The sequence below is a fragment of the Ammospiza caudacuta genome, chromosome 1 (genome assembly GCF_027887145.1).
Source record: "Ammospiza caudacuta isolate bAmmCau1 chromosome 1, bAmmCau1.pri, whole genome shotgun sequence".
NCBI lineage: Eukaryota > Metazoa > Chordata > Aves > Passeriformes > Passerellidae > Ammospiza > Ammospiza caudacuta.
Genome location: NC_080593.1, coordinates 392,187 through 419,131, shown reverse-complemented (window position 1 = coordinate 419,131; position 26,945 = coordinate 392,187). Strand labels below are relative to the sequence as shown.

At 71.7% G+C, this 26,945-nt stretch overlaps 5 protein-coding genes across 6 annotated transcripts; 2 read left to right on the top strand and 3 right to left on the bottom strand.

Moving 5' to 3' along the window:
- Positions 1–303: 303 nt before the first annotated feature.
- Positions 304–8,951, bottom strand: ATG9B (autophagy related 9B). Of its 2 annotated transcripts, none has more exons than XM_058813091.1 (15): positions 8,728–8,951; positions 7,040–7,172; positions 6,846–6,889; positions 6,656–6,720; positions 6,415–6,573; positions 5,686–5,827; positions 4,597–5,345; positions 3,735–3,888; positions 3,048–3,227; positions 2,724–2,969; positions 2,416–2,588; positions 1,922–2,024; positions 1,160–1,229; positions 928–1,043; positions 304–538 (listed from the first exon to the last, which is right to left on the bottom strand). In XM_058813091.1, exons 2-14 carry the CDS (start codon positions 7,167–7,169, stop codon positions 943–945), a joined length of 2,316 nt encoding a protein of 771 aa, XP_058669074.1. In that variant the 5' UTR covers positions 7,170–7,172; positions 8,728–8,951; the 3' UTR covers positions 304–538; positions 928–942. The 2 variants fall into 2 exon arrangements, with proteins under 2 accessions (XP_058669074.1, XP_058669082.1); XM_058813099.1 differs by lacking the exon at positions 8,728–8,951 and adding an exon at positions 7,930–8,131.
- On the bottom strand, positions 7,169–9,126 carry LOC131564710 (collagen alpha-1(II) chain-like). Its single transcript, XM_058815267.1, has 4 exons — positions 8,518–9,126; positions 7,930–8,443; positions 7,576–7,767; positions 7,169–7,437 (listed from the first exon to the last, which is right to left on the bottom strand). The coding sequence occupies exons 1-4, from the start codon at positions 9,124–9,126 to the stop codon at positions 7,169–7,171; spliced, it is 1,584 nt and encodes a 527-aa protein (XP_058671250.1).
- ABCB8 (ATP binding cassette subfamily B member 8) lies at positions 9,125–13,805 on the top strand. Its single transcript, XM_058815165.1, has 16 exons — positions 9,125–9,201; positions 9,797–10,085; positions 10,550–10,705; positions 10,783–10,877; positions 10,950–11,055; positions 11,197–11,358; positions 11,440–11,525; positions 11,597–11,694; positions 11,805–11,910; positions 12,018–12,051; positions 12,209–12,345; positions 12,455–12,549; positions 12,683–12,816; positions 12,923–13,070; positions 13,328–13,578; positions 13,670–13,805. Exons 1-16 carry the CDS (start codon positions 9,125–9,127, stop codon positions 13,748–13,750), a joined length of 2,055 nt encoding a protein of 684 aa, XP_058671148.1. The 3' UTR covers positions 13,751–13,805.
- A 1,495-nt stretch (positions 13,806–15,300) lies between these two features.
- On the top strand, positions 15,301–22,424 carry ASIC3 (acid sensing ion channel subunit 3). Its single transcript, XM_058811817.1, has 11 exons — positions 15,301–15,855; positions 18,100–18,250; positions 18,413–18,540; positions 19,461–19,611; positions 19,691–19,747; positions 20,131–20,284; positions 21,012–21,103; positions 21,175–21,254; positions 21,321–21,392; positions 21,493–21,539; positions 22,171–22,424. Exons 1-11 carry the CDS (start codon positions 15,301–15,303, stop codon positions 22,247–22,249), a joined length of 1,566 nt encoding a protein of 521 aa, XP_058667800.1. The 3' UTR covers positions 22,250–22,424.
- Positions 22,425–23,026: 602 nt separating this feature from the next.
- Positions 23,027–26,766, bottom strand: CDK5 (cyclin dependent kinase 5). The gene is made up of 12 exons (XM_058806339.1): positions 26,701–26,766; positions 26,510–26,598; positions 26,345–26,412; positions 26,180–26,240; positions 26,010–26,066; positions 25,829–25,924; positions 25,083–25,157; positions 24,839–24,935; positions 24,692–24,761; positions 24,207–24,267; positions 24,052–24,132; positions 23,027–23,512 (listed from the first exon to the last, which is right to left on the bottom strand). Exons 1-12 carry the CDS (start codon positions 26,735–26,737, stop codon positions 23,426–23,428), a joined length of 879 nt encoding a protein of 292 aa, XP_058662322.1. The 5' UTR covers positions 26,738–26,766; the 3' UTR covers positions 23,027–23,425.
- Between the last annotated feature and the right edge of the window lie 179 nt (positions 26,767–26,945).

Sequence of the window (26,945 nt, the reverse complement as noted above, 5' to 3'; positions counted from 1 at the left end):
GGGGGCGAAAGGACATGGACTGTGGCTCTGAGGGGTGGGAAACGGGGGAGGGCCGTGTTCCGTGGCTCCCACCTGTGTGGCTGCAGGTGAGCGCACCCCCTGCCAGGCCCACTGCTGCCACCTGCCCAGAACCCCCAGCGTCACCCCAAACTGCCCCAGCCCCATCCACGGCATCACTGCCCCCCAGGACCCCCAGTGTCACCCCAAACTGCCCCAGCCCCATCCACGGCATTGGCCCCCAGGACCCCCAGCCCACCCCAGGCACAGCCAGCGGGCACAGCCCCTCTGTAAACCTTTATTTCAGCTGGTGCTCGGGGCACCACGGGGGGCACCAGCGCTGTGCCCCCCAAAAACAGCACCTGGGGGGGCCCTGGCAGCACCCCTGGCCCTGCAGTGTAGTGGGGGCACCAGGGACGCCCCGAGCAGGGGGCTCCGACAGACAGGGCCCCCCTGGCAGCATAGTGGGCACGGCGAGCCCCCCACTGTGCCCCTGGCGGCTCCCCCGGCACCTCCGAGGGCTCTCGGCACACCCAGGACCCTGCAGAGGGAACCGGGGGTCAGCAGGGACCCCAGGGCAGGGACCCCGGGGCAGGGACCCCGGAGTGGGGGCCCCCGGAGTGGGGTCCCTGGCACTTGGGGACCCCAACACTGGGCACCCCAGCACTGGGGACCCTGGCACACGCGGCAGCCAGGCCCCACTGAACCCCAGCCCCGAGGGTCCCTGTCCGCCAGCCCCTCCATGTCCCAGTGCATCCCTTTCATGTCCCTGTCCCCCAGCCCTGGGGGTCACCCACCATTGTCCCCCAGCCCCGGGGGTCCCTGTCCCCCAGCCCCTCCGTGTCCCAGGCCATGAGTCCCTGTACCCCCAGCCCCGGCGGTTTCCATGTCCCATCCTGGGGGTCCCCCCTCCCCCGTGTCCCCACCCACCGGCGCCGGGCTCGGCTACGTCATCGTCTCCGCTTCCTCCTCCTCCTCCTCCTCGTCCTCCTCGGCCCACCCGCCCAGCGGCATCTCCCGCAGCTGCGAGGCGCGGGCAGCCGAGCCTGGGGGCACAGGGGGGCAGGAGCTCAGAGCCCCCCCTGCCCGGCTCCGGGCTCAGCCCCGTGCTGGGGGGGGTGCCAGCAGTGCCCCCCAGCCCCCCGGACACCCCCGGGCTCACCTGTGGTCACCGAGGGGTGTTTTGGTGCCCCCGCGGGCTGGGGGCCCTGCGGCTGCTGCTGCTGGTGGAGCTGGGGGGTCAGGGAAGAGCAGAGAGCCAGGGTGAGCGCTCAGAGCCCCCCCAGAGCCCCCACGTGGCGGTGGAGCCCCCCAGCACAGCAGAGCCCCCGTGCTGGCACTGGAGCCCCCCAGCACAGCACAGCGCCCATATTGCTGCTGGAGCCCCCCAGCACAGCACAGCACAGCCCCCATATTGCTGCTGGAGCCCCCCAGCACAGCACAGCACAGCCCCCATATTGCTGCTGGAGCCCCCCAGCACAGCACAGCACAGCCCCCATATTGCTGCTGGAGCCCCCCAGCACAGCACAGACCCCATATTGCTGCTGGAGCCCCCCAGCACAGCACAGCACAGCCCCCGTGCTGGCACTGGAGCCCCCCTGGGGCAGCAGGACAAGGGTCCCTCGGCCCGGGACCCTCCCCAGCCCCGGAGCGGTGGCACAAGGGGCACCGTGGGCGACACCAGCTGCGGTGCCGCATCCCAGCATCCCGTCAGGCTGAGAACACAGGGTGGGTGTCACCCAGCGGGCTGGGAGGGTGGGGACAGCCTGGAATGGGGACAAGGGACGGGGGACAAGGGACCAGGGCCAGGCAGAGCACGCAGACAGCGACACTGTGGTGAGAGACACCAGGGAGCCCCAAGGGACCGTGTCGCTGTGTGCCGGGGTGCTGCGGGCAGGGGGACACGGGCACGGCGGTGACACACCTGGTGCAGGTAGATGGCGTGCAGGCTCATCTCGGCAGAGGCCACCTCGGCCAGCAGCGCCGAGCGGCTCAGGCTGCGCAGCCGCGACTCGCTCAGCGCCGGCCTGGGGCCCGGGAGGGACGGTGACAGCCCCGCCGCGGCGCCCTCCGAGCTGGGACGCCCTGAGTGCCACCGCATCCCCCCGTGCCACCCCTGAGCTGCCCGACATCCCTCCGTGCCACCTATTCCACTGTGACACCCCTGAGTGTCACCGCATTCCTCCCTGGCACCCCTTCACTGCCACCACATCCCTCTCCGCCACCCCTTCCCGCTGTGACACCCCCTCCCTGCCATGACATCCCCTTCGTGACACCCCCTCCCCTCCCGACCCCCGTCCCACCACGCCAGCCCCCCTCGGTGACACCCCCGACACCCTTCCCAGCCCCGTCCCCCCTCCCCACGCCCCCCATGCCCCCCCATGTCCCCCTGCTGACGGCCCCCGTGCCGTGTCCCACCTGTCCTCGGGGTGCTCGCCGGGGCTCTCGGCGGCCGCGCAGGTGCCCAGGGGGCTCCGCAGGGACGCCAGCAGGCTGGCGGTGGCGCTGGCCGTGCCGCAGGGCGGCCCGAAGCGCGGGTCCCGGGCCACCAGCCCGCTGGCCGCCAGGACGCTGCTGACCAGCGCCTCGGGCTGCGGGGACACCCGTCAGGGGACACGCACACACCCCCTGGCACCCCCCCGGCAGCCAGGACACTGCTCGCTGCTGCAGGGACACCCTCAGGGACACACAAACACCCCCGGCACCCCCGGGGCGCCCCCACTCACCGCCAGGGCCGACTCCTCGGACAGCAGGGACGCGGGCAGCGGCCCCTCGGGCAGCAGGTGCCGCGGGGCGGGCGCGGCGGCCGCGTCGCGGGTCACCTGCGCCTGCAGGTGGCCGAGGAAGCGGCGGGCGGGCGGCGGCGGCCGCCAGCGGGGGTTGCTCAGGGCGAAGCGCATCAGCGACAGCTCCGTCTTGCCGTGCTCCGCCTGGCGCTCCGGCGGCGCCTCCGTGTGTCCCTCGGACAGCCACTGCGGGGACAGGGACGTGGCACGGCCGCCCCGGCGCGGCCGCACGGCCCGCAGCGCCCCGCCCGGCCCCGCGCACACCTGCGGGTTGCCGTGGTGGCGCACGTCCAGCTGCGCGAAGGAGCAGATGTCGCCCACGCCCGCCACCTCCACCGTGAAATTGCGGAAGAAGTCCACGATGTCCAGGGCGCGGGGGGGGAAGGCGAAGATGAGGATCAGGGGTGTCACCAGGGGGCTCAGCAGCTCCTCCAGAATGAAAACCTGCAGGGGGGGCCAGCGGGATATGGGGGTGTCCCGGGGCGGAGGGCCCAGATTGGGAAGCCGTGGGGTGGGATGTCCGGGGTGGGGGTATCAGGGCAGTAGGTCCTGAGCAGGGCAGTCCTTGGGCTGCCTGGGGTGGGGGATCTCAGCCTGGGGGACTCCAGAGCAGGAGGCTCCTGGATGGGGGCACCTCGAGAGTGGGGAGCCCTGGTGCAGGAGGGTCCCAGTGTGGGGGATCCAGGGTATGGGATCCAGGCACGGGAAGCTCCTGCTCTGAGGGGTCCCAGGGCAGGGGATTGGGACAGGGAATCCAGGGCAATGGGGTCTTGGAGCAGGGGGTCGCAGTGTTGAGAGGTCCAGGCTGGGGGTCCTGATATGGGGCTGGGAAGTCCCAGGATGGGGGCTCCCAGTCTGTGGGGTGCTGGGGGGGGAGCAGGGGGAGAGGATGGTCCCAGGGGAGCAGGGTCCTGGGGAGGAGGGTCTCGGGCAGTGGGAGGCTGCACGCACCGCCTTGTACTGGAAGAGCTGTGCCATCTCTGCTCGTGTCTCGGCACGGCCAGCGCGGCCCTGCCAGTGCTCGGGCAGGTAATGAACGTGCGCCAGGACCCGCTGCAGCAGCTGCTCCGGGCACCACACCGCGTGCTCGTCCGGGATGAAGGACCTGCGGGGCACAGGCAGGGCCCCACCTCAGCCCCCCGCTGCCCACCCGGCCCCCATGGCATGGCACAGGGTCTGCCCCATCCACCTGGCCACCATGATCCCAGCACCCACCTGGCCACCATGAGGCCAGCATTCACCTGGCCACAGTGACTCCAATACCCACCTGGCCACCGTGCCCCCAGCACCCACCTGGCCGGCGTGACCCCAACACCCACTTGGCCATGGTGATCCCAGCACCCACCTGTTCACCATGACCCCAACACCCACCTGGCCACCGTGACCCTGGCGCCCACCTGGCCACCGTGACCCCAACATCTACCTGGCCACGGTGATCCCAACACCCACCCGGTCACCGTGTCCCCAGCATCCACCTGGCCACGGTGACCCCAGAACCCACCCGGCCACCGTGACCCCAGAACCCACCCGGCCACCGTGACCCTGGCGCCCACCTGGCCACCGTGACCCCAACATCTACCTGGCCACCGTGACCCCAACATCTACCTGGCCACCATGTCCCCAGCACTCACCTGGCCACCATAACCCCAACACCCACCTGGCCACGGTGACCCCAACACCCACCTGGCCACGGTGACCCCAACATCTACCTGGCCACCGTGATTGCATTACCCACCCGGCCACGGTGACCCCAATACCCACCTGGCCATGGTGACCACAATACCCACCTGGCCATGGTGACTCCAGCACCCACCTGGCCACGGTGACCACGAGCCCCAGCAGGGTGATGGCCGTCAGGATGTGCTGCACGGTCAGCACGTCCTCGTCGTACACGGTGAGCACGATGAGCACGGCCAGCACGGAGCCGGCGAAGAAGCCGACGTGGCGGGCCAGCACGGCCAGCAGCGGGCTGCTGAACGAGTCCATGTACCGGGTGGCGGGCGCGTGGCCGCGGCCCAGGCGCGCCTGCAGCTCGTGGCCCAGCTCGTTGAAGTGGCGCAGGTAGTGGCGCGCGTAGAGCGACCAGCGGCGCGCGCCCAGGCTGCCCGGCGCCCGCTTCAGCCCCTCGGCGTAGCTGAAGAAGGCGAGCAGCAGGCGCCAGCCCAGCACGCAGGGGCACAGCGCCAGGTTGGCCACCCCCAGCAGCACGGCCGCCCGCGCCAGCCCCCGCGCCAGCGCCCGCCGCGCGCCCGCCCGCTTCACCTGCGGCCGCAGGCTCCAGGTGTTCTGGAAGAGCGCGGCCGGGCCGCGGAACAGCAGCAGCTCCAGGTTGAACTGCAGCCCGCGCGTCAGGAACACCACGGGGCCCAGCAGCGGCAGGCGGAAGCGCACGGGCAGCAGGGACTTGTTGACCATGGCCACGGTGTAGTTGCGGAAGCGCAGGATGCGGTGGTGGATGTCGAGCTCCGTCAGCTCCCGGCGCGGCACGCACAGGGGCTGGCGCCGCTGCAGGGCCAGCAGCCGGGCCTGCACCGACTGCCAGCTGTGGTTACACAGCTCCTCCTGCGGCGGCGGCAATGGGCATGGGCACGGGGCACCCGCGGCACAGCGCGGCGCTGCTCGGTTCTGGCGTCACTCAGCACTGCCCTGTGCCCCGTGACACCTTATGGCCCAGCCTGGATCCTGGACCCCTCTGTGGCACCTTACAGCCCAGCTCAGACCCTAGCTCCCCCAGTGTCACCTGACAGCCCAGCTCAGACCCCAGTCCTCCCAGTGTCACCTGGCAGCCCACCCTGGACCCCAGCCCTCTCCCAGGGACACCTGACAGCCCAGCCCAGACCTCTGTCCCCCTCAGTGGCACCTGACAGCCCAGCCCAGCCCCAGCCCAGCCCGGCCCCCTCACCGCAGGGATGCCCAGCGCTCGGATGTAGAAGCTGCGGATCTCCCAGTAGCCCACGAGGCGCCGCAGCGCCGTGACCAGGCGGCAGAGCCACACCGCGCCCGCCAGCACCAGCAGGAACAGCAGCCACCCGCTGCCACGGAGCCTGCGGGGACACGCGTGTCACCGGTGCCACACTGCGCCTGCCAGCGCAGCAGGAACAGCAGCCACCCGCTGCCACGGAGCCTGCGGGGACACACGGGTGTCACAGTGTCACCAAGTCCCCATGGCCACCTGCCAGCCAGTGCCACAGGGCCTGCTAAGAAGACACAGGTGTCACCAGTGCCACCGGGACCCCCCCACAGCCACACCAGTGCCAGCAAACCCAGAAGGCACCTGCTGACACAAAGCCTGTGGGGACACAAGTGTCAGGAGGGCCAACAAACGCTTCACAGGCAACAGCCACCCGCTGCCATGTAGCCTGCAGAAACACAGGTGTCACCAGTGCCACCAGCCGCCTCACTGCCCTCTGCAGCCTCAGAGACTGCTGGGGACACATCACTCACAGCACCAGGACGTGATGCAGCCACACCAGTGGCACCCTGGCCCTGCAAAGCCACGCTGGTGGCACTGGCACCTCTGCACGGCCACGCAGGCAGCAGCTGGCGCCGCAGCCACCCACAGCCACCGACCCTTTGGGGACACGCGTGTCACCCCCACCGCTGGGAGCCCAGGTGTCCCCGGTGTCCCCACCTGCGGGCGCACTGCGGGGCGGGCAGCACGGCGTCGGGCAGCGTCACCTTGGCGCGCTCGGGGACGTGGCTGTGGTTGAGCGGGCGCGTGGCGAACAGCACATCGTAGTCCACGCAGCACAGCAGGAACGTGCTGAAGGTGACCACGAACAGGAACTGCCTGGGGGCACGGGGGGTCAGCGGGAGCCTGGGGGCACTCAGGGCCGCCTGGCACCCAACGGTGACACCGTGGCAGCACTTACACCAGCTCCAGCACGTCCGAGAGCAGCACGCAGGCAAAGCCATTCCTCTGGTGGAACTGGTAGATGTGCGGGGAGGTTAAGGAGGCTATGAAGGAGTGATGGACCCCCCCATGTCCCCCCTCCCATCCCCTGAGTCACCCCATGCTCCCCCCTGTCCCCCACAGTGCCACCAGGGGCTGTGCCAGGATATCTTGGTGAAGAAACTGTCCAGGTCCTTAATGTGATGCCACGAGTCTGTGGGGAAAAACACGGGGGGGTCAGGTGGGAATGTGGTACCGCCCCCCCCCCGGGACCCCCCGCGCCCCACCCAGGACCCAGAAACACCTCCTGGGTCCCCAAACAGCCCACGGGACCCGGAATCCCCGCCAGACGGCACCCCAGTACCTGTCGGTCCTTCGGTGACGTGCAGCAGCAGCTGCTCCTCCTCCTCCTCGCCGGGGGGCGAGTCCTCCTCACAATCCTCCAGCCGCCGGTACTCCCGGTAGTCCCGGTGCTCCTCTCCGTGCTCCGCCATCACCTGCCGGGGAACGGGAGCGCCTGCCGCCGCCGTGGGGCCGCCGCCATGGGGCGGTGGGGCGCGGAGGGGCCGGGGCAGATGTGGGGCGCCGGAAATGCCGCCGGGGTGCCGCCCGCGTGCCCCGGATTCGGGTGGCCTGAGCTGGCCCCGGCCGCGGGCAGTGACACCGCAGGTGACACCGCAGCTGCCACCGGCCCGTCCTGTCCCACCGGCCGGGCCAGTGCCAGAGCCTGCCGTGACCCCGCAGGGCTGCCCGGGACGGACCCTGCAAGGTCCCAGGGAGGGACCCCAATACTCCCCCAGCCTTCCCCCGGGCCACGCTGCGCTGCCCAGCCCGAGCGGGGGGAACACGGGTCTCCCCACGGATCCCCGTGTCCACAGCCCCCCACACCCTTCACCCCACCGAGCCCCCCTCCCCACGGACTCGTGTGCCCACAGACAGCCCGCAGCCCCCACTCAGCACGGACACACCGCCCCCGGAGCCGGGAGCAGCTCGGGAGCGGTGCCGAGCCCTGGCGGCCTCTCAGCGCCTTGCGGACCTCCCCGGGGAAGGACCGGAGCCCGCGCCCCTCTGGGGCAGGGCAGGACCCCGGACCTTGGGGCAGGAGGACGCCCCCCCCCAGGGGAGGACGGGACCCAAAACTCTTGGAAGGGACCCCAAACCCCTGGGTGGGGCCATCGCCCCCCGGGGAAGGACGGGACCCCCACCCCTGGAGCAGGACGGGACCCCCCGTTCACCCTCCCGATGCCCCCTTACCGCCGCCCGCAGCGCCGCGCGTCACCAGCGTCCCCCGCGGTGGCCGCAGCCGCTGTCCGGCCAGGCCGGTGGCCGCGGGTGACACCGTCCGGCCCCACGTGTCCGGGGCTGACTCACGCGCGGGGCTGATGCAGCGGGAGGGACGCGACCCCACTTGTGCAACACCCCTGGGGACAGCGGCCGCGGCCCCCGGGATCGGGTGTCCCGGCGGGTGACATCGGCACGGCCCGTCCCCAACCCGCTCCGCACCGCGAGGCCAAAAATACCCGCGGAGCCTGAAAATAGCCCCGGAGGGTAAATAGCCCCGGTGGGGGGGCCGGGGGATCCCCGGGCCGGGCGACAGGGACACCCCCGGGGCCAGGGACACAGCCCGGGGGACGCGGCACCCGAGGGACACGGCGGCACCCGAGGGACACGGAGACCTCGGCAGTGGCCCCGGGGACCCTGCCGGGACACGCCTGTGTTTCCGCAGCGTCACCTGTGTCACGGGGACCCCGTACGGGGACACGGACACCTGCCCGTGGGGCAGGGCAGGGTGACACCCCCGAGTGACACGAGCCCCGGTGGTGACACATGGCTGTGCCGTACGGGGCCCGTCAGTGAGCCCCGTGTGCCCCGGGAGCACACATCGGGACACGGCACGGCCGCAGGGGACACACCGGCCCGGTGCCCCGCGCAGCCCGGCTGGGGGTCCCGGGGCAGCGGCCGGGCTGCGGGAGCCCGGGGAGGAGCAGCGTGACCCCGCTCCGGGCACAGCGGGGCTCGGCCGCCCCGGTACCGCTGCCCGTCCCCGCTCACCTGGCGCTCGGTGCCGGCCCGGTCCCGCCGGTGCCGGGCGCTCAGGGGGCGCCGCGCCCGCCCCGGGCCCCGCCGCCGGCCATGGCCGCACCGGCAGCAGCCCGGGCAGCGGCGGGGTCGGGGGTGCCGGGCGCGCTCCGAGCTCCGCCGCGGGTTCCGGTGCGAGTCCGGCGGTCCGGGGCGGCCCCGGGGAGGAGCGGGTGTGCCGGGCCCGGGGATCGGCGGGGTCGGGGCGCGGAGCCCGGGAAGGGCCCGAGGCGGCGGAGCGGGGCCGGTGCGGGTCGGGGCCGGCGCAGGGCCCGGGCCGCGGTGTTGGGCTCCGCCCGCCCGGTCCCGCCCCGCGCCCGCCCCGCGCCGCCCGGAGCCGCCCCCGGAGCCGCCCCCGCCCGGAGCCGCCATGCCGCTGCCGGTGCTCTTGCTGCGGGCGGCGGGCGCCTGGACCCGGCTCCGGCCGCCCTCCGTGCCGGGCCGCAGGTACCGGGGAGCGCGGGGCATCCCGGGCGGATCCCGGAGCCTCGGCTCCCTTGGGAACCCCATCTCCGGCTGGGAGCAGCCCCGGCTCGGGGGTCGCGGGGGTCCCGGGGTGCGAGTCGGGCTGCGGGGAGCCAGGGGTGCCGGGAACTCGCGGGGGTCCCGGACACCCAGATCCGTGCGCGGGGACCGGGGGAGGCCGGGGCTCCCGGGGGGCTGAGGGGTCCGCGGGCTTCCCGGTGCAGCGGGACGGGAACCGGGGCGGGGGCAACACGTGGGCAGGTACTGGGGTGCCCCGGGCTGCCCTGGGAGGAGGAGCCGCCTCTGGGTGCGGTGCGGGGCGGGGACCGCGCGCTCGGCAGCCTGCGGCGTCCGGGGCTTCCCAGACTCACCGGCCTTGCGCGATGGGGGCACCCCAGCTCCTGGCGGGGGATTGGACTGCGGGATCCCGGGCGGTCCTGGGGGGTCCCGGCTCCCTTGGGGGCGGGAACACAACTCCTGGTGAGGGAGATGGGATTCTGAGGTGCCTGGGCTGGTCTCTGGGGGCTCCCCCGGGTTGGCTCACCCCCAGGTTCACTTCACCCACCTCTCTCCGCAGTTTCAGGTTTGGGGGGCGCCTGGGGCTGGCCGTGCCCCCCCGGCCGCCCCCCGCGCCCCCGGCCCCGCGCTCCCGGCTGCTCCTGGTGGGCTCGGCCTCGGGCTGCGTGCTGCTGGGGCTGCTGCGCACGGCTGCGCGCTGCCAGGAGGCCGCCACTGTCCCCGCTGTCCCTGCTGTCCCCCCTGCCGCTGCCGAGCCGCCAGAGCCCCCCCCGGAGACCCCCTTTGACTGGCCCCTGTTCTGGACCTTCCTGCGCCCGCAGCTCCTGGCGCTCTCCGCTGCTGTCGTGGTGAGCAGCCCGGGCGGGTGGCCATGGCTGCCCCTGTCCCCGCTGTCCCCGTATCACACCTGTGCTGTGGAGTAACACACTGTGCCAGTGCCACGGCATGATGGCCACTGTCCCATTGACATGGTGTGACACCCGCCATCCCACTGTTTGTCACTGTCCTGGTGCCACAGTGTGATGACCATGGTCCCCATGCCAGGGTGTGGCAGCCACTGTCCTGGTGCCATTGTGTGACACCCACCATCCTGGTATTCGCTGTTGTGTGACGCATGCTGTCCCAGTGGCACAGTGTGACAGCCACCATCCCAGTGCTGACACAAGATAGCCACTGTCTGGTGCCATGGCATGACCCCCGCTGTCCCAGTGCCACGGTGTGACACCCGCTGTCCCAGTGCCATGGCATGGCGCCCCGTGCTGCTGTCCCGGTGTGGTGACAGCCCTGTCCCTGTCCCTGTGTGTCCCCGCAGCTGGCGCTGGGCGCAGCCCTGCTCAACGTGCGCATCCCGGTGCTGCTGGGCCAGCTGGTGGACGTGGTGGCACGGTGTGCCCGCGGCCACGTGGCCACCTACCTGCGGGAGGTGCGGCGCCCGGCCCTGCGCCTCCTCGCCGTCTACTGCCTGCAGGCGAGTGCCGACCCCCCAAAAGGGCGGGTGGGGGTCCCGGGGGTGCCCCCAGCCCTGCTGACCCCCCCGTCCCGCAGGGCCTGCTGACCTTCGGGTACATCGCGCTGCTGGCCCGCGTGGGCGAGCGGGTGGCCGGCAACATGCGCAAGGCTCTCTTCAGCGCCCTGCTCAGGTAACCCCGGCACGGGGGGCACGGGAGAGGGGGTGTCCGGGGCCCCCCACCCACCGCTCCCCCGGCAGGCAGGCAGGAGGTGGCCTTCTTTGACGCCACACGCACGGGGCAGCTGGTGACACGGCTGACGGCCGACATCCAGGAGTTCAAGTCTTCCTTCAAGCTGGCCGTCTCCCAGGTGAGCCCGGCCTCTCCCAGGTGAGCCTGGCTATGTCCCAGGTGAGCCTGGCCATCTCCTGGGCCAGCCCGGCCTCTCCCAGGTGAGCCCGGCCATCTCCTGGGCCAGCCCGGCGGTGCCCCCAGCCTCTGTGTCCCGCAGGGCCTGCGCAGTGGCACGCAGACCGCCGGCTGCTTCGTGTCGCTGTACCTGCTCTCGCCCAAGCTCACGGGGCTGCTGCTCGTGGCGCTGCCGGCGCTCGTGGGCGCCGGTGCCTTCATCGGCGCCTTCCTGCGCAGCCTGTCCCGCCAGGCACAGGAGCAGGTAACCCCCGCTGAGAGCCCCTGCCCTGCCAGCCCTGAGCGTGGCCGTGGGGCGTCTCTGACGTCCCCGCTGTCCCTGCAGGTGGCCAAGGCCACCGTGGTGGCCGACGAGGCGCTGGGCAACGTGCGGACGGTGCGCGCCTTCGCCATGGAGGAGCAGCAGGCAGGGTAAGGGCAAGGCTAGGGCCCTGGGGGGGGTGGGCGTGGGGCAGAGGGACCCCGGCCCACCCCTGCCCCAGGCTGTTCCGTGCCGAGGTGGACCGTGCCGGATGTCTGAGCGAGCAGCTGGGACTGGGCATCGCCGCCTTCCAGGGGCTCTCCAACCTGGCGCTCAACGGTCAGTGGGGGTCACACAGTGCGCCCTGGGGTGGCACTCCCTTGGGCAGGACCTCCTCCATGCCCCTTCCGCACATCCCCTTCAAATCCAGCTCTGCCCCCATCCCACAGGCATCGTCCTGGGAACCATCTTCGTGGGTGGCTCCCTGATGGCTGGAGACCAGCTCTCCCCCGGTGACCTCATGTCCTTCCTGGTGGCCTCGCAGACGGTGCAAAGGTCAGGGCAGGGCCCCATGGTGCCCCCAGAACCCCTGGCACCCCCTGTACCCCCGCAGCCTGCCTGGGCACAGCCCTGAGCTCAACCTCTGCCCTTGTGCATCCCAGGTCCTTGGCCAGCATCTCCGTTCTGATGGGCCAGGTAGGTGGGCTGAGGGGTCCTGGCACCCCCTGAGGCTGGGGATTCGGGTTTGGGGCTCCGGGGCTGCTTTCACCACCCTCCCTGTGGGTGAGGTGGGGTCTGAGTGCCAGTGAGGTGGGGTCTGGGGGCCATGGGGTGCTCCTGCTGTCCCCCACAGGTGGTGCGGGGTCTGAGTGCTGGTGCCCGTGTCCTCGAGCTGCTGAGACTGGAGCCCCCCGTGCCCCTGCAAGGGGGGAGCACCATCCCTGCTCACTCCCTGCTCGGACGCATCTCCTTTAATCATGTTTCCTTCAGGTGGGTCCCAGCAGGCCCTGCCTGGGCCCCATGGCTCTGAGCCACCCCATGGACAGGGGATTGGCACCCTGTCCCCACAGCCCTGCAGCCCCTGCTCCTCTCCCTGCAGTTATCCCACCCGGCCTGGCTACCCTGTCCTGCAGGACTTCAGCCTCACCCTGCCCCCCTGCCAGACCGTGGCCATCGTGGGCCCCTCAGGAGGAGGTACCAGCACCCCCATCCTCCCTGGGCACCTCCTCCTGCGCCCCAGGGCTCTGCCCAGTGTGCCCAGTGTGTGCCAGGGACTGGGAACCCCCCAGACCTCCGGAGCAGGGGGCCTCAGGGGTCCCCTCCCCAGGGAAGTCAACGGTGGCAGCGCTGCTGGAGCGGTTCTACGAGCCCACGGCAGGAACCATCACCCTGGACGGGCACGACATCGCCGGCCTGGACCCCTCCTGGCTGCGGGGGCAGGTCATCGGCTTCATCAGCCAGGTGAAGGGGACAGGAGTGCTGCTGGCCGGGGTCCCCTGGCTGTCCAGGGCAAGGGGAGGGAGCTGGGGCTGGCCGGGCTCAGCGCTGAGGGCCGGGTGTGCTGCAGGAGCCGGTGCTGTTCGGCACCACCATCATGGAGAACATCCGCTTCGGGAAGCCAGGAGCCTCTGATGCCGAGGTGTACGAGGCCGCCCGGCTCGCCGACGCCGACGGCTTCATCCGCAGCTTCCCCGAGGGCTACAACACCGTCGTGGGTATGGCCGGGCGGGGGGCTCAGCCCAGCTGAGGTGGTCCCGGTCCTGCGGGGACACCGGTGCTGGTCACCGCTGAGGTTCACAGGGAGCCGTGGCCGCGCTGGGCTCTGAGCAGGAGCGATGGCTCCGGGTCTGGGGGGTCCTTGGCTGCGGGCCGGGGCGGCGTCCCCGGGCTCTGGACACTCTGGGGGTGCCCTGGGATGGTGCAGCGCAGCATCCCCACGGTGTCCCCGCGGTGTCCCCGCGGTGCCCTGCAGGCGAGCGCGGCACGGCGCTGTCCGGAGGGCAGAAGCAGCGCATCGCCATCGCCCGGGCGCTGCTCAAGGACCCGGCCGTGCTGATCCTGGACGAGGCCACGAGCGCGCTGGACGCGCAGGCGGAGCGGGCGGTGCAGGCGGCGCTGGAGCGCGCTGCCGCCGGCCGCACCGTGCTGCTCATCGCGCACCGCCTCAGCACCATCCGCGGCGCGCACCTCATCGCCGTGCTGGCCCGCGGCCGCGTGGCCGAGGTGAGGCGGGCGCAGGGCGGGCGCGGCCCCGCAGGCGACACCCGGGTGCGGCCCGCCGGTGACACCATCGGCTGTCCCCCTGTCTCCGCAGGCGGGGACCCACGAGGAGCTGCTGCGGCGGGGGGGTCTCTACGCCGAGCTCATCCGACGGCAGACGAAGGAGGGGTCCTGAGGGGTCCCCGCGCTGCTCCCCCCCCCAATAAAGCGGCGCTGCCGGGCGGACCGGGCTGGCGGGCGTTGCGATGGGTCCTCCGGGCCGCGGGGGGGGCGCCCTTGGCTGCGGGAGGGGGCGGGGTGAGTGACGTCTGATTTGTGGGCGTGACCGATGATGCTGACCCCGCCCCCTCCCCTGCCGCGCTGCCCCACGGGGCGGGGGTGTCCCCTGTGTCACCCCCGGTGTCACCCCCGGTGTCACCCCCCTGTGTCGCCCCCCTGTGCCACCCCCGCTCGGTGCCAGCCCCCTGCCGAGGTGCGGGGCCCCTGCCGCGCTGAGCGTTCCCCGTGTGACCCTGGGGTGTCCCGTGTGTCACCGGGCAGTGTGGCACCCCTGCCACTCCGAGTGAGGAAACGCTGCAAGACCCCCGGGGGCTGGAGGGGTGAACCCCTACGTGACCCCGGGATGGGGGACCCCTGCACCCCCGGGATGGAGGAGCCCCTGCGTGATTTCTGTCAGGGGGCCCCGATAATACCCCCGGGGCAGGGAGCCTCATCTGTCACCCCTGGGTGACCTCTGGGGTGGGGCGACCCCCGTGTGACCCCCGCTGGAACGAGGGGGTCGCCTGTGTCACCCTCCAGGAGCGGAGGGACCCTGTGTCATTTCCTGGGGTCGGGACCCTCTGTGTGACCCCGGGACGGGGGACCCCTGGAATGGGGCTACCCCTTTGTAACGCCACCGGAGGGATTGTCCCCTGTCCCCTGTGCTGCCCCCCAAGGAGGGGGACCCTTGTGTCAGCCCCCCAGGCGGAGGAGCCCCAGTGTGACCCCCCGGATCAGCCCTGCAGGACTCTCGGGGGGCGGGGGTCCCACGGGGCAGCCTCTGGATGGGAGCCCCCTGTGCCACCCCCGGAGCGGGGGGACCCTGCCACATCCTTCTGGCTCCCCTGCATCCCTGCCGGGATGGGGGACCCCTGTGTGACCCCGGGCTGGGGGGACCGCGGTGTGACCCCCGCGCCGGGCTCCGCGGTCTGCCCGGTGCAGGGGCGCTGTCTGCGCCCCCTCCCGGGGGTCCCGGCCCCCCCGTACCCCAAGGCTGCGGCCGCCGGCGGGGGCGGCGGGTGGAGCCGCGGGAGGGGCGGGGGCGGCGGCGGCGGGGGACGGCGGGGACCGGCGGCGGCTGCGCCGCGGCGGGAGCGGAGCCGGGAGCGGGACCGGGAGCGGGGCCGGGGCTGGGACTGGAGCCGGGACCGGGAGGGGACCGAGGCTAGAATCGGGACCGGATCCGGGACCAGGGCTCGAACCGGGACCGCGATCGGAGCCGAGACCGCGGCTGGGGCTGGGAGCGGGACGGGGGCTGCGCCGCGCTGCCCGCGGCTCCGGCAGCGGCACCGGCAGCGTGAGGGACCGGGGGCAGCGCGGCCGCCGCTCCTGCCCCCCCATCCCCGCCTTCCCATCCCCTGCCCACCCTCCTCCTCCTCCCCCGTCGCCTCCCGCCGGCGGCGCCCCGAGCCCGGCGCGGCGATGGGCTGAGGCTGCGGGGCAGCGCGGGGCCCCGGCCGCAACAGGATGAGGAGGGGCTCGGAGGGCAGCGGGGAGGGCGAGGGGCTCTCGAGCCTGCGGGCGTTCGCCCACAGCTCCTCGCTGCACGGCATCAGCCACGTCTTCGCCTACGGGGCCGTGTCCCTGCGCCGCGTGCTCTGGGGCGGCTTTTTCCTGGGCTCGCTGGGGCTGCTGCTGCTCGTGTGCGCCGAGCGCGTCGCCTACTTCCTCACCTACCCGCACGTCACCAAGCTGGACGAGGTGGCCGCCCGCAACCTCACCTTCCCGGCCATCACCATCTGCAACCTCAACGAGTTCCGCTTCTCCAAAATCACCCGCAACGACATGTACCACGTGGGCGAGCTGCTGGCGCTGCTCAACGAGCGCTACGAGATCAGCAACCCGCAGCTGGCCGAGCCCCACGTCCTGGCCGCGCTGCGCGACAAGGCCAACTTCAAGAACTTCAAGGCGAAGCCCTTCAGCATGGCCGAGTTCTACAACCGCACGGGCCACGACCTGGCCGACATGCTGCTGCAGTGCTCCTTCCGCGGCACCGGCTGCACCGCCCGCAACTTCACCGTGGTGAGTGCCCGGGGCCGGGAGGGGCCCGCGGCGGGCCCGGGGCTGCGGGGGGACCGGGGAGTCCTGCTGGGGGCGGGCACCGGCGGGTGATGCCCCTCGCTCACCCCGGCCCGCAGCGCTCTCGGCCCTGCCCGTCCCGCTGGGGACAGCACCCACACCGGGATGTGCCCACCCTGGTGCTGCGGGGTGCCAGGCGGCCGCGGGCAGTGCCAGCAGGGAGCGGGGCTGGGCCGGGCGCTCTGGGCTGCCCGGGGTCTCTGCTGGCATGCAGGGCTGTGGTGGGCACAGGATGCTCAGGGTTGCAGGGTGCTCACAGGCACAGGATGCTCGCAGGTGTGCTCTCCTGTACGGGGTGTCACATGTACAGGTGCTCACAGGTGCACCCTCACTGCCTGTGCCAGCCTCAGGTGCCAGTGGGCAGTGCCAGCAGCAGCTCTGCCCTGACTGTTGGCACAGAGGCTCCCATGGGCAGGGCTCCCATGGGTGCGGGTCCCCATGCCAGCCCTGCTGGGACTCCCTGCTGCTGCCCACAGCACCCTCCATCCCTACCCCAGCAGCCTCGTTCCTGCCCCCAGCAGCCCCCAGAACAGCACAGGGGCAGTGGCACAGACAGGACAGGGGCAGTGGCGCAGACAGGACAGGGGCAGTGGCACGGACAGGGTGGACAGGGGTGGTGGCACGGGCAGGACAGGCAGGGACATGGGCACAGGCAGGGACATGGGCACAGGCAGGGACATGGGCACAGGCAGTGATGGCGGCATGGGCAGCAGACACTCCCCTCCTGCCACAGCAGCAGCGTGGGCGCTGGGCAGCTCACGTCTGCCATGCCAGCTCTGCCCAGTGCCATCGCTGTCCCCTTAATGCTCTTGGAGCACTAATTAATCCGCCACGCAGCTGAGGGACCAGCTGTCCTTTCACAGGTCTGTGCCCCCCGTGCCCCTCTGTTCCCCCCGTGCCTGTGGCCAGAGCTGCTCCCCCAGTGTCCCCATAGCCCAGCAGGCAGCGGTGACGGCCCCTGGGTTTGAGGGCTGGGACATGGGACAGCAGGGCTGAGGGTCCCCAGCACAGAATTTGGGGTGGGTGGCATGTGCCTGACTAGGCAGCAGGGTCCTGGTTCAGCCCCCCAGAATCCCCAGGCTCGGCCAGTCTTAGGGACTGGGATCCCCAACTTGGGCTCCTGTGCCCCAGGCCACGGTCCTGATCTCTGGCCCTGTGTCCCTGACCTCACCCCAGCCCTGGCCCTGTGTCCCCGAGGTTCCTGGACTCGTGGTGGGGCCCGAGGCCCATGGGGTGAGCTGAGTCCCCTCTCACATCCCCAGGGCTGTTGGATGGGGCAGGGCGGGCTGTGGGGACGGGGGAATCCTCGGGGAGCAGGGCTGGGGGTCCCCGGGGCTGGGGGTCCCTGTGTGACCCCAGTGCAGCGCAGGAGGGCTGGCACTGCCGGGGACGCGTCCCCGTGGCTGTCCCCACCCGTGCCCCCCCCAGCATCCCCATGCCGGGCAGCCGTTGCCATGACACCCGCCCCCCCCTTTCCTCCTTGGGCACCGTATTGCCATGGCAACGGGTCCCCACTTTGGGAGCAGCTGGTTGCCACGGCAACGCCCCCTCCGCTCCCCCCATGGGACATCACCCCGGGTGGGGCACCCCCGGCACGGCGGGGCAGGGGCTGGGGGCCCTGGAACCGGGCTGGGGCTCAGGGGTCCCGGCTGGGGGCTCCATCCCCGGGGACTCAAGGTCACCCCAGGGCTCTGCTGGGGCTGCGGGACCCGGGGGGGCTGCCCAGGACAGGCTCTGGGGTCTGGGGGGACACGGTGGCCTCTGCCGCTGTGACAGAGAGTCCTGGTCCCCATCCCCGCTCTGCCTTGTGCCCTCCCATCTCAAGTGTCCCCACATGTTCCCTGGAGCTGTGACGAAACCCAATATCCCTGCAGAGCTGCAGCAGCACAGGCCGGGCACCATCAACGCCCTCGCCTGCTCCTGGCAGCACTGGCATCCTGTGCTGGGGCACTGGGACCCCGTCCTGGGTTCTGCAGGACACTGGGACCCCGTCCTGGGTGCTGTGGGGCTCTGGAATCCCCACTGCCATGCCATGTGTGTCCCCGTGTCCCCACAGGGTCCCCAGAGTGGCACTGCTTGTCCACACGGGTCCCTGCAGTGGCAGTGACAGCCCTGTCCCCGTGTCCCACGCGTGTCCCACGCGTGTCCCACGTGTGTCCCACGTGTGTTCCCCGTGTGTCCCTGCAGATCTTCACCCGCCTGGGCAAGTGCTACACGTTCAACCCGGGCGGGCCGGGCCGGGAGGTGCTGACCACGCTGCAGGGCGGCTCCGGCAACGGGCTGGAGCTCATGCTCAACGTGCAGCAGGAGGAGTACCTGCCCGTCTGGGGGGACACAGGTGAGACATGAACGTCTGGGGGGACACAGGTGAGACATGCACCTCTGGGGGGACAGAGGGGGGACATGCCCGTCTGGGCAGACACAGGTGAGCGCGTGTCCATCTGGGGGGACACGGGTGAGATCCCTGCCCCGCACCTGACCCCCAGCCCCTGCCCTGCAGATGAGACCTCGTTTGAGGTGGGGGTGAAGGTGCAGATCCACAGCCAGGACGAGCCTCCCTTCATCGACCAGCTGGGCTTCGGCGTCGCCCCCGGCTTCCAGACCTTCGTCTCCTGCCAGCAGCAGCGGGTATCCGGGCACGGCGCCCGGGGCTGGGCACGCACCCCGAGGGCCCGGGATGGACCCTCGCAGGGCCGGGATGGGACCCAAAGGGAGCAGAATGGACCCTCGCAGGGCCGGGATGGGACCCAAAGGGAGCAGAAGGGACCCCCAGAGGGCTTGGGATGGGACCCAAAGGGACCAGAACGGACCCCTAGAGGGTTCGGAATGGCCACAGCCCGCCCTGTGGGCACATTCCAAGCCATGAGCACAGCCAGCCCTGTGGGCACATTCCAAGCCATGAGCACAGCCAGCCCTGTGGGGACATTCCGAGCCGCGGGCACCCCAGCCATGCCCATGGGGACACCCTGCCCAGCCCTGCCGTGGGTACCGTGGCACTGCACAGCACAGCACAGGCTGTGGGGCGGCCCCACGCGGCAGCGGCTCCGGCAGCGACCCCCGGCTCCGCGGAGCAGCCGCCGGGGGGTGGCGGCACGGCCCCCGCAGCCAGACACCTAAATTTAGGTGCCCGGGGTGGGCGTCACCACGTGTGCCGGCACATGGGCGGCAGGAGCGCGGCGGCAGCAGGAGCGGCCCTGGCACCCACGGGCGGGGGTGCTGGGCCCGAGCCAGGCACCGTCCCCGCGCCGAGGGCAGGGCAGGGGTCCGCGCTGAGCCCCCCGCCCGGCACGTCCTGTCCCAGCCAGTGCCGCCCGCCGGACCTCGCCGCGGCACCGGCGCAGGTGACAACTGCTGCAGCAGCCATCCCCGTGCCCGAAAGGAGGGGACGGGGCGGAACGGGGGCTCGGGGGGGCAGCACCCGCCTTGCTGGGGTGCGGGGTGAGCTCTGCCCGAGGGCGGCTCCGCCGCGGGCCGGGCACGACAGCGGGGACAGCGGGGCTGGCTCGGGGCCCCAGGACGCCGTGTTTTCCTTAGCGGGTGCCCGGCAGCTGGTGTACCTGCCCCCGCCCTGGGGGGACTGCAAGGCCACCCCCATCGAGTCCGACTTCTTCACCAACTACAGCCTGACGGCGTGCCGCCTGGACTGCGAGACGCGCTACCTGGCCGAGAACTGCAACTGCCGCATGGTGCACATGCCGGGTGAGCGGGGGGCGCCCGGGGGCCGCGGGGCTGCGGCGCCAGGGCACCAACCGGGCCCGCCACCGCCGCCTCCCCGCAGGCAATGCCAACGTCTGCACCCCCGAGCAGTACAAGGAGTGCGCCGACCCCGCGCTGGGTACGTACCCCGTGCCCCCAACGGCCCCGGGCACCCCCGGGCACCCCCGAGCCTCCCCATGCCCCCATTGCTGTAAGTGCAGCTCTGATGTCCCTGTGCCCCCACCACTGTGAGAGTGGCTCTGGTGTCCCTGTGCCCTCGCTGGAGTGGGGGTCACTGCTGTCCCCAGATGCGCAGGGCCGGGTCCCCTCCCTGTGCCACCGGCAGTGCCCATGGCACACTTGTCCCGGGTGGCGCACTAATCCCGGGTGGCGCACTAATCCCGGGTGGCACCCTTGTCCCGGGTGGGGGGGACAGCACCCAGCTCTGTCCCCGGAGCGTCCCGCACCCCCCCCCGCCCCGGGCAGGGGTCTGGGGTCCCGGTGCCACCCGCGCCCCCCCAGACTTCCTGGTGACGAAGGACAGCGAGTACTGCGCGTGCCGCACGCCCTGCGCCATGGTGCGCTACGGCAAGGAGCTCTCCATGGTCAAGATCCCCAGCAAGGCCTCGGCCAAGTACCTGGCCAAGAAGTTCAACAAGACGGAGCAGTACATTGCGTGAGTGACACCGCCACCTCCGCTGCCACTGCCACCACGCTGCCACCACGCTGTCACCGCGGTGTCACCCGCTGCCTCGCCAGCGCACAGCGTGACACAGCCCCACAGCCCAGCGTGACGGTGCCATCACAGGGCACAGCGTGACAGTGTGACATGGCACAGCATGGCCCCGTGACATGAACCAGCAGTGTGACACAGGGGCTCCAGCATCACACACAGCCCAGAGTGACAGTGACAGGGCACACCCACCCAGCACCCCCAGCAGACATGAACTGGGACAGCACGGCAGTGTGACACAGCAGCACGGCACAGCCACGCACGGCATCCCCATCACACACCGACTGACAGCCCAAAGTGACGTGTGACACGCATGGCATGGCGTGACAGCATGGCACGGCATGGCACGGCATGGCCTCCCTGTGCAGACCTGCCCCAGATACAGGAAACCCACACGGCACGGCATGGCATGGCCGTAGCACAGCACAGCCCAGTATGGCTCAGCACGGCCTGGCACACCCTTGTGCCCCCTCTGCCCTGTCCCACGGAACCCCATGGCACAGCACAGCCTGGCACGGCACAGCCTGGCACACCAGCATGCACCCTCTGCCCTGTCCCATGGTACCCCATGGCACAGTGCAGCCCCCAGCCTAGCACGGCACAGCCTGGCACGGCACAGCCTGGCACCCCTCTGACAGGTGACAGTGCCCCCTTTTCCCGTGTCCCCCAGGGACAATGTGCTGGTCCTGGACATCTTCTTCGAGGCACTCAACTACGAGATGATCGAGCAGAAGAAGGCGTACGAGGTGGCGGGGCTGCTGGGTGAGGGACGGGGACCGGGGGGTGCCAGGGGGACACGGGGTGTGCCCTCGCTGACGTCCCCTCCCGCACAGGTGACATCGGGGGGCAGATGGGGCTCTTCATCGGCGCCAGCCTGCTCACCATCCTGGAGATCTTTGATTACCTGTACGAGGTGAGCCCCCCCGGCCTCCCCGTGCGCGGGGCCCCGCGGGCCGGGACCCTGACCTGTCCCCCCCAGGTGTTCCGGGACAAACTGCTCAGCCTGTACAAGGAGAAGAAGCGGAGCCCGCGGAGCGACGGCGGCACCCTGGTAACCCCCCCGCGCCCCCCGCCCCCAGCCCCCCGCCCGGGGGTCCCACCCCATCCTCCCCCCGCTCACCGCTCTCTCGTCCCTCCGTGCGCCCGTCCAGGAGCACCCGGCGGTCCCGGGCAGCCCCACGGCCCCGCGCCCACCCAGGTACACGGGGGGGGGCACCCGGAGTCACCGGGGGGAGATGGGGCTCCCTGGGGGGGTCCCTGGGGGCTCCCCGGGGCCAGCGCGGGGGTGCGGGACCATTCCCTGCGACCCCCCCCCCTTCCCTGCAGATCTCCGGCATTCCCTGCAGACCCCCCCCATTCCCTGCGATCCCCCCCATTCCCTGCGATCCCCCCCATTCCCTGCGATCCCCCCCATTCCCTGCGATCCCCCCCCATTCCCTGCAGACCCCCCCATTCCTTGCAGACCCCCCCATTCCCTGCAGACCCTCCCCATTCCCTGCAGACCCCCCCATTCCCTGCGACCCCCCCCATTCCCTGCGATCCCCCCCCATTCCCTGCAGACCCCCCCCCATCCTCATCATCCCCACAGCGCTTCGTTCCGGGGTACCCCGACACCCTCAGCCGGGCTGGGGTCCCGCGGGGCGGGCGGGGGTCCCTGCGGGGACACGGGAGGAGCCAGGCCGGCTCCAGGCTGGGACACCCTTTGCGGTGCCCCCTGCCGAAGGGGGGGCTCCTGGGCACCGTGGGGCACACCGGGAGGGGAGGGGGCACGGGCAGAGCCCCCAGGGAGGGGCAGTGGCGGCAGCAGGGCTGACCCCCGCTCCCCGCAGGGCGCCCGGCGCCCCGTGCCCGGCCCCGCGCCCCGTCTCGGCGTCGCCCCGCACCTGCTACCTCGTCACCCGGCTCTAGGGCCCCCCCGCGCCCCCCCGCGGAGCCCAGCCCGCCCCCCCGCCGGCCGGGGGGCTGGGGGGACACCCCCGGGCCGCGGGGCGGCCTCCAGGCCTCCCCCGCCCCCTGAGGGGGCGCCGGGGGGCTGGGGGTGAGGGGCCCCCGGCCCCGCTCCCACCTCCTGCATGCGCTGCCTGTGCCCCCCCGCGCTGGACATGCAACCCCTCCCCACCGCCCCCCCAATAAAGAGGTGCCCAAAACCCTGGCTCCAGGCTGCTCGGGGGACCGGGGGGGCTCAGGGCTCTGGGGTGCTCAGGGGGTCTGGGGTGCTCAGTGGGGCCTGGGGTGCTCAGGGGTCTGGGGGGCTCAGGGGTCTGGGAGGCTCAGGGGGTCTGGGGTGCTCAGAGATCCCGGGGTGCTCAGGGGTCTGGGGGGCTCAGGAGGTCTGAGGTGCTCAGGGGGGCCTGGGGTGCTCAGGGGGTCTGGGGGGCTCAGGGGGTCTGGGGGGCTCAGGGGGGCCTGGGGTGCTCAGAGATCCGGGGTGCTCAGGGGGTCTGAGGTGCTCAGGGGGCCTGGGGTGCTCAGGGGGTCTGGGGGCTCCAGGACAGAGGAGGCAGCACTGGGGGGCTCCGAGGGCTGGGCTGGGGTCAGGGGCTGTGGGGGGTTTGTCCCATGGCTGTGGGGGCCCCAACAGCCCAGGAAGGAGGAGGCGGCAGTGAGGGGGGTCACAGGGGTGGGTGGGCTCAGGGGCTGTCTGAGGGGGTCCCCGACACCCAGGAAGGAGGAGGCAGCACGGGGTGGGGGGAAGCTCTTTATGGGACACGGCACGCACATCACCCACGTACAGCAGGCCCTGGCGGGGGGCACACCCCCCAGCAGAGGGGGCTCAGGGGAGTAGGGAGAGGAGAGGGGGGCGCGTCCCCCCTGGCGTCCCTGCGCCTGGTCCCGGAGGGTCCTGCCCCTCCACCAGCCCTGGCCCCATCTCTGGGGGCTCCCGTGCCCTCGGGGAGCCCCCTGCCCCCGGTGAGTCCTGAGTCCCGGGGGAGCCCCAGCCCTCTCATCCCCCCCGGATGGGGGGCCCGGGGGTGGTGCCAGCCCCCTGCAGCCGGGGCAGAACCTAATAAATACTGGGGGGGCTGCAGTCGGGGGGCTGGCAGGGGCTGGCACCCCCTCAGGGGGTCCGGGGCCTCGGGGGCCCTAGGGGGGGCAGAAGTCGGTGAAGTAGGGGTGCTGCAGGGCCTCCTCCGCCGAGATGCGCTGCACCGGATTGCACTTGAGCAGGTTCTGGGGGGCACGGGGGGCTGAGGGGGACGGCACGGAGCCCCCCAGCCCACAGCCCCCCAGGCGGGCAGGGGGCTGCGAGGGGGAGGGCACCCACTCACCCACTCCCGGGAGCCAGAGCCCTTATGGGGTGGGCAGGGATGACACGGGTGGGGGACACAGTGCTGGGACAGGGGCAGGGGGCAGGCAGGATGGGGGACACCAGGGTGGGGGACATAGGGGCAGGGGGCACAGGGGGGCACAGGGGCAGGGGGTACAGAGACAGGGGACACAGGGACAGGGGGGCACAGGCACAGGGAGCACAGGGGTTGGGGGGCATAGGCAGGAGCACAGGGGCAGGGGGGCACAGAGGCGGGGGGCACAGGGGCATGGGGACACAGGCAGAAGGGCACAGGGGCAGGGGGGCACAGGGGTTGGGGGGCATAGGCAGGAGCACAGCGGTAGGGGGGCACAGAGGTGGGGAGCATAGGGGCAGGGACACAGGGGCAGGGGGCACAGAGGTGGGGGGCACAGGGGCAGGGGACACAGGGCACGGCTCTCACCTGCAGCAGGTCCCGGCCGGTGGCATTCAGCTTGGGCACCACGTTGACCAGGGAGGTGGTAGCTGGGTACATGGGGTAGGGCTGGGGACACACGGGTGACACCCAGCTCCCCCAGACCCCTCATCCCCTCTGACCCCCCAGTCCCCTGCCCTCACCTTGTAGTCCGGCAGCTTGGCCATGGCCGGCCACTGCTCCTCCGTGGGGGTCCCCAGCAGCGTGGGGACAGTCAAGGGCCACCGTGGGGACACCCAGCACCTGCCCCTGCCCCCTGCCCAGCCGAGGGGGCTCCCATTCCAAGGGATCCTCGTTCTCAGAGCTCTCCATTCCAAAGGGTTCTTACTCTGCAGGGCTCCCCATTCCCGGGAAAGTCTCCATTGCAGGATTTCCCCAATCCCCCATTTTGGGTTCCCCATTCTGGAGGGATCAGCATGCATGGCTCCCCTTCCCATGGGATTCCCCATTCCCAGGGGCAGTCCCCATTCCTTTGGGCTCCCCATTCCCAGGCAATCCATTCTGGGGCTCCCCATTCCCAGGGGCAGTCTCCATTCCCAGACAATCCATTCTGGGGCTCCCCATTCCCAGGGGCAGTCCCCATTCCTTTGGGCTCCCCATCCCCTGAGCTCCCCACTCCCAAGGATATCTGAAGATCCTCTTCAGCTGGTCGTCCACGTCATTGCCCGGGAAGAGGGGCCGCCCGGCGTTGGCCAGCTCTGGGGGGACAGGGGTGGTTCCCAGAGGCCCCCGTGGCCCCCCAGGCCCCCTCCAGCCCCCAGGCCCCCCAGTGTACCCGCAAAGATGCACCCAGCTGACCACATGTCGATGGAGGTGGAGTAGAGCTTGGCCCCGAAGAGAACGTCTGGGGGCCGGTACCACAGAGTGACCACCTGGGAGGGACAGGGACGCTGGCACAGGGACAGGGACAGCCCCGGCCGGCAGGGCAGGGCCAGGAGCCCCATCCCGAGCCCCAGGAGCCCCAGCCCCAGCCCCAGGAGCCCCATCCCCAGCCCCAGGAGCCCCAGGGCCCCGCTCACCTCAGCCGAGTAGCAGCGCACAGGGATGCCGAAGGCCCGAGCCAGCCCGAAATCTGCCAGCTTGAGCTCCCCGTTCTGGGGGGACAGAGGGCTCAGCCTGAGGGGCCCCACTGCGTCCCCCAACCCCAGGGACTGCGGCACTGCTGCCTGCCCATCACTGGGAACACGGCAGAGATCGCAAATGGGGCTGGACAGACACCAGGACAGACGCACAGCCTCCGCTTCCAAGTGTGACACCTGACCACAGGCCTGCTCCCAGGTGTGAGTGCCCAGGACAAACACACAGACAGCCCCCATTCCCAGGTGTGATTGCCCAGGATCGACAGACAGCCCTGCTCGCAGGTTTCTCTGCCCAGGTCAGACAGACACCCAGACAGACAGCCCGACAGCCCCCATTTCCAAGTGCAACCCCAGAGCACAGCCCCACTCACAGGTGTGAGTGCCCAGGACAGACAGACAACCCCATTCCCAAATGCCACCCCTGCTCCCAGCCCTGCTTGCAGGTGTGAGTGCCCAGGACAGATGGACAGACAGACAGCCCCCATTCCCAAGTGTGACCCCTGAGCACAGCCCTGCTCCCAGGTGTGACTGCCCAGCATAGACAGACAGACAGCCAACCAGCCAGCGTCATTCCCAAGTGCCACCCCCGAGCACAGCCCCGCTCGCAGGTGTGAGTGCCCAGCCCGTCACCCCGTGTCCCGCCCGTGTCCCAGCCCGTGTCCCCGCCGTGCCCCCGCCGTGCCCACCCGGTTGATGAGCAGATTCTGCGGTTTCAGGTCGCGGTGCAGCACGTTGCGGCTGTGGCAGAAGGCGAGCCCCTTCAGCAGCTGGTACATGAAGGACTGCGGGCACGGGCGGCTCCGTCAGCACCGGGCACCCCCGGGCACACCCCAGGCACCCCCCGGGCCCCGGCACCGCCACACCCACCTTGACGATCTCGGGGTCCAGATCCCCGTTACAGCTGTCAAAGTATTTCTTCAGGTCCTGGGGGGAGCGAGGGGGGCAGCAGGCAGCGGTGACCCTCAGAGACCCCCAGGGTCCCCGTGCCCCTCCCGGAGTCCCGTATCCCCCCAGTCCCCGGTGCCTCCGGTGCTCACCTGGTCGCAAAACTCAAAGACCAGGGTCAGCTTCTTGTCGCTGTGCAGAACGTCATGGAGCCTGCGGGGCAGGGGTCGCTGAGCCCCCAGCGCCCGGCCGGGCTCGGGGCACCGGCAGGAGCAGCCCCCGAGCCCAGCCCCCGGTACTCCCGGTGCCCCCGGTACCTGACAATGTTCTTGTGCTTGAGCTCCTTGAGCAGGCAGATCTCTCGCAGCGCCGAGCTGGGCACCCCCTGCGGGACACGCGGGTTGTGGGAGCCGGGGGTCCCCGGGGGTCCCCGGAGGTACCGGGGGGGTACCGGGAGGGTCCCAGCCCCGGCCCCCCCTCACCTCATCATCGTCGTCCAGCCGCACCCGCTTCAGCGCCACGATCTCGTGCGTCTCCCGGTTCTTGGCCTTGAACACGGTCCCGTAGGTGCCTGCGGGGACGGAACGGGGTCATGGCAGAGCCCCCGGTACCGACACCGCCGCCGGGCCCCGCATGCACCGGCTCCCTCGGTACTGCCCCAGCCCTGCCGCACCTTCGCCGATCTTCTCCAGCTTCTCGTATTTCTGCATCGCGCCGCGATCGGTCCCGGCCCGGCCCGGCCCCGGTACCGGCCCCGCCACCGGCCCCCGCCCGCCCGCCCGCCAGCCAGCTACACCTCCCGGCAGCCCCCGCGCGTCCCGGCCCCGCCACACCTCCCGGCAGCCCCCGCGCGTCCCGGCCCCGCCACACCTCCCGGCAGCCCCCGCGCGTCCCCGCCCCACCACACCCCCGCGATGG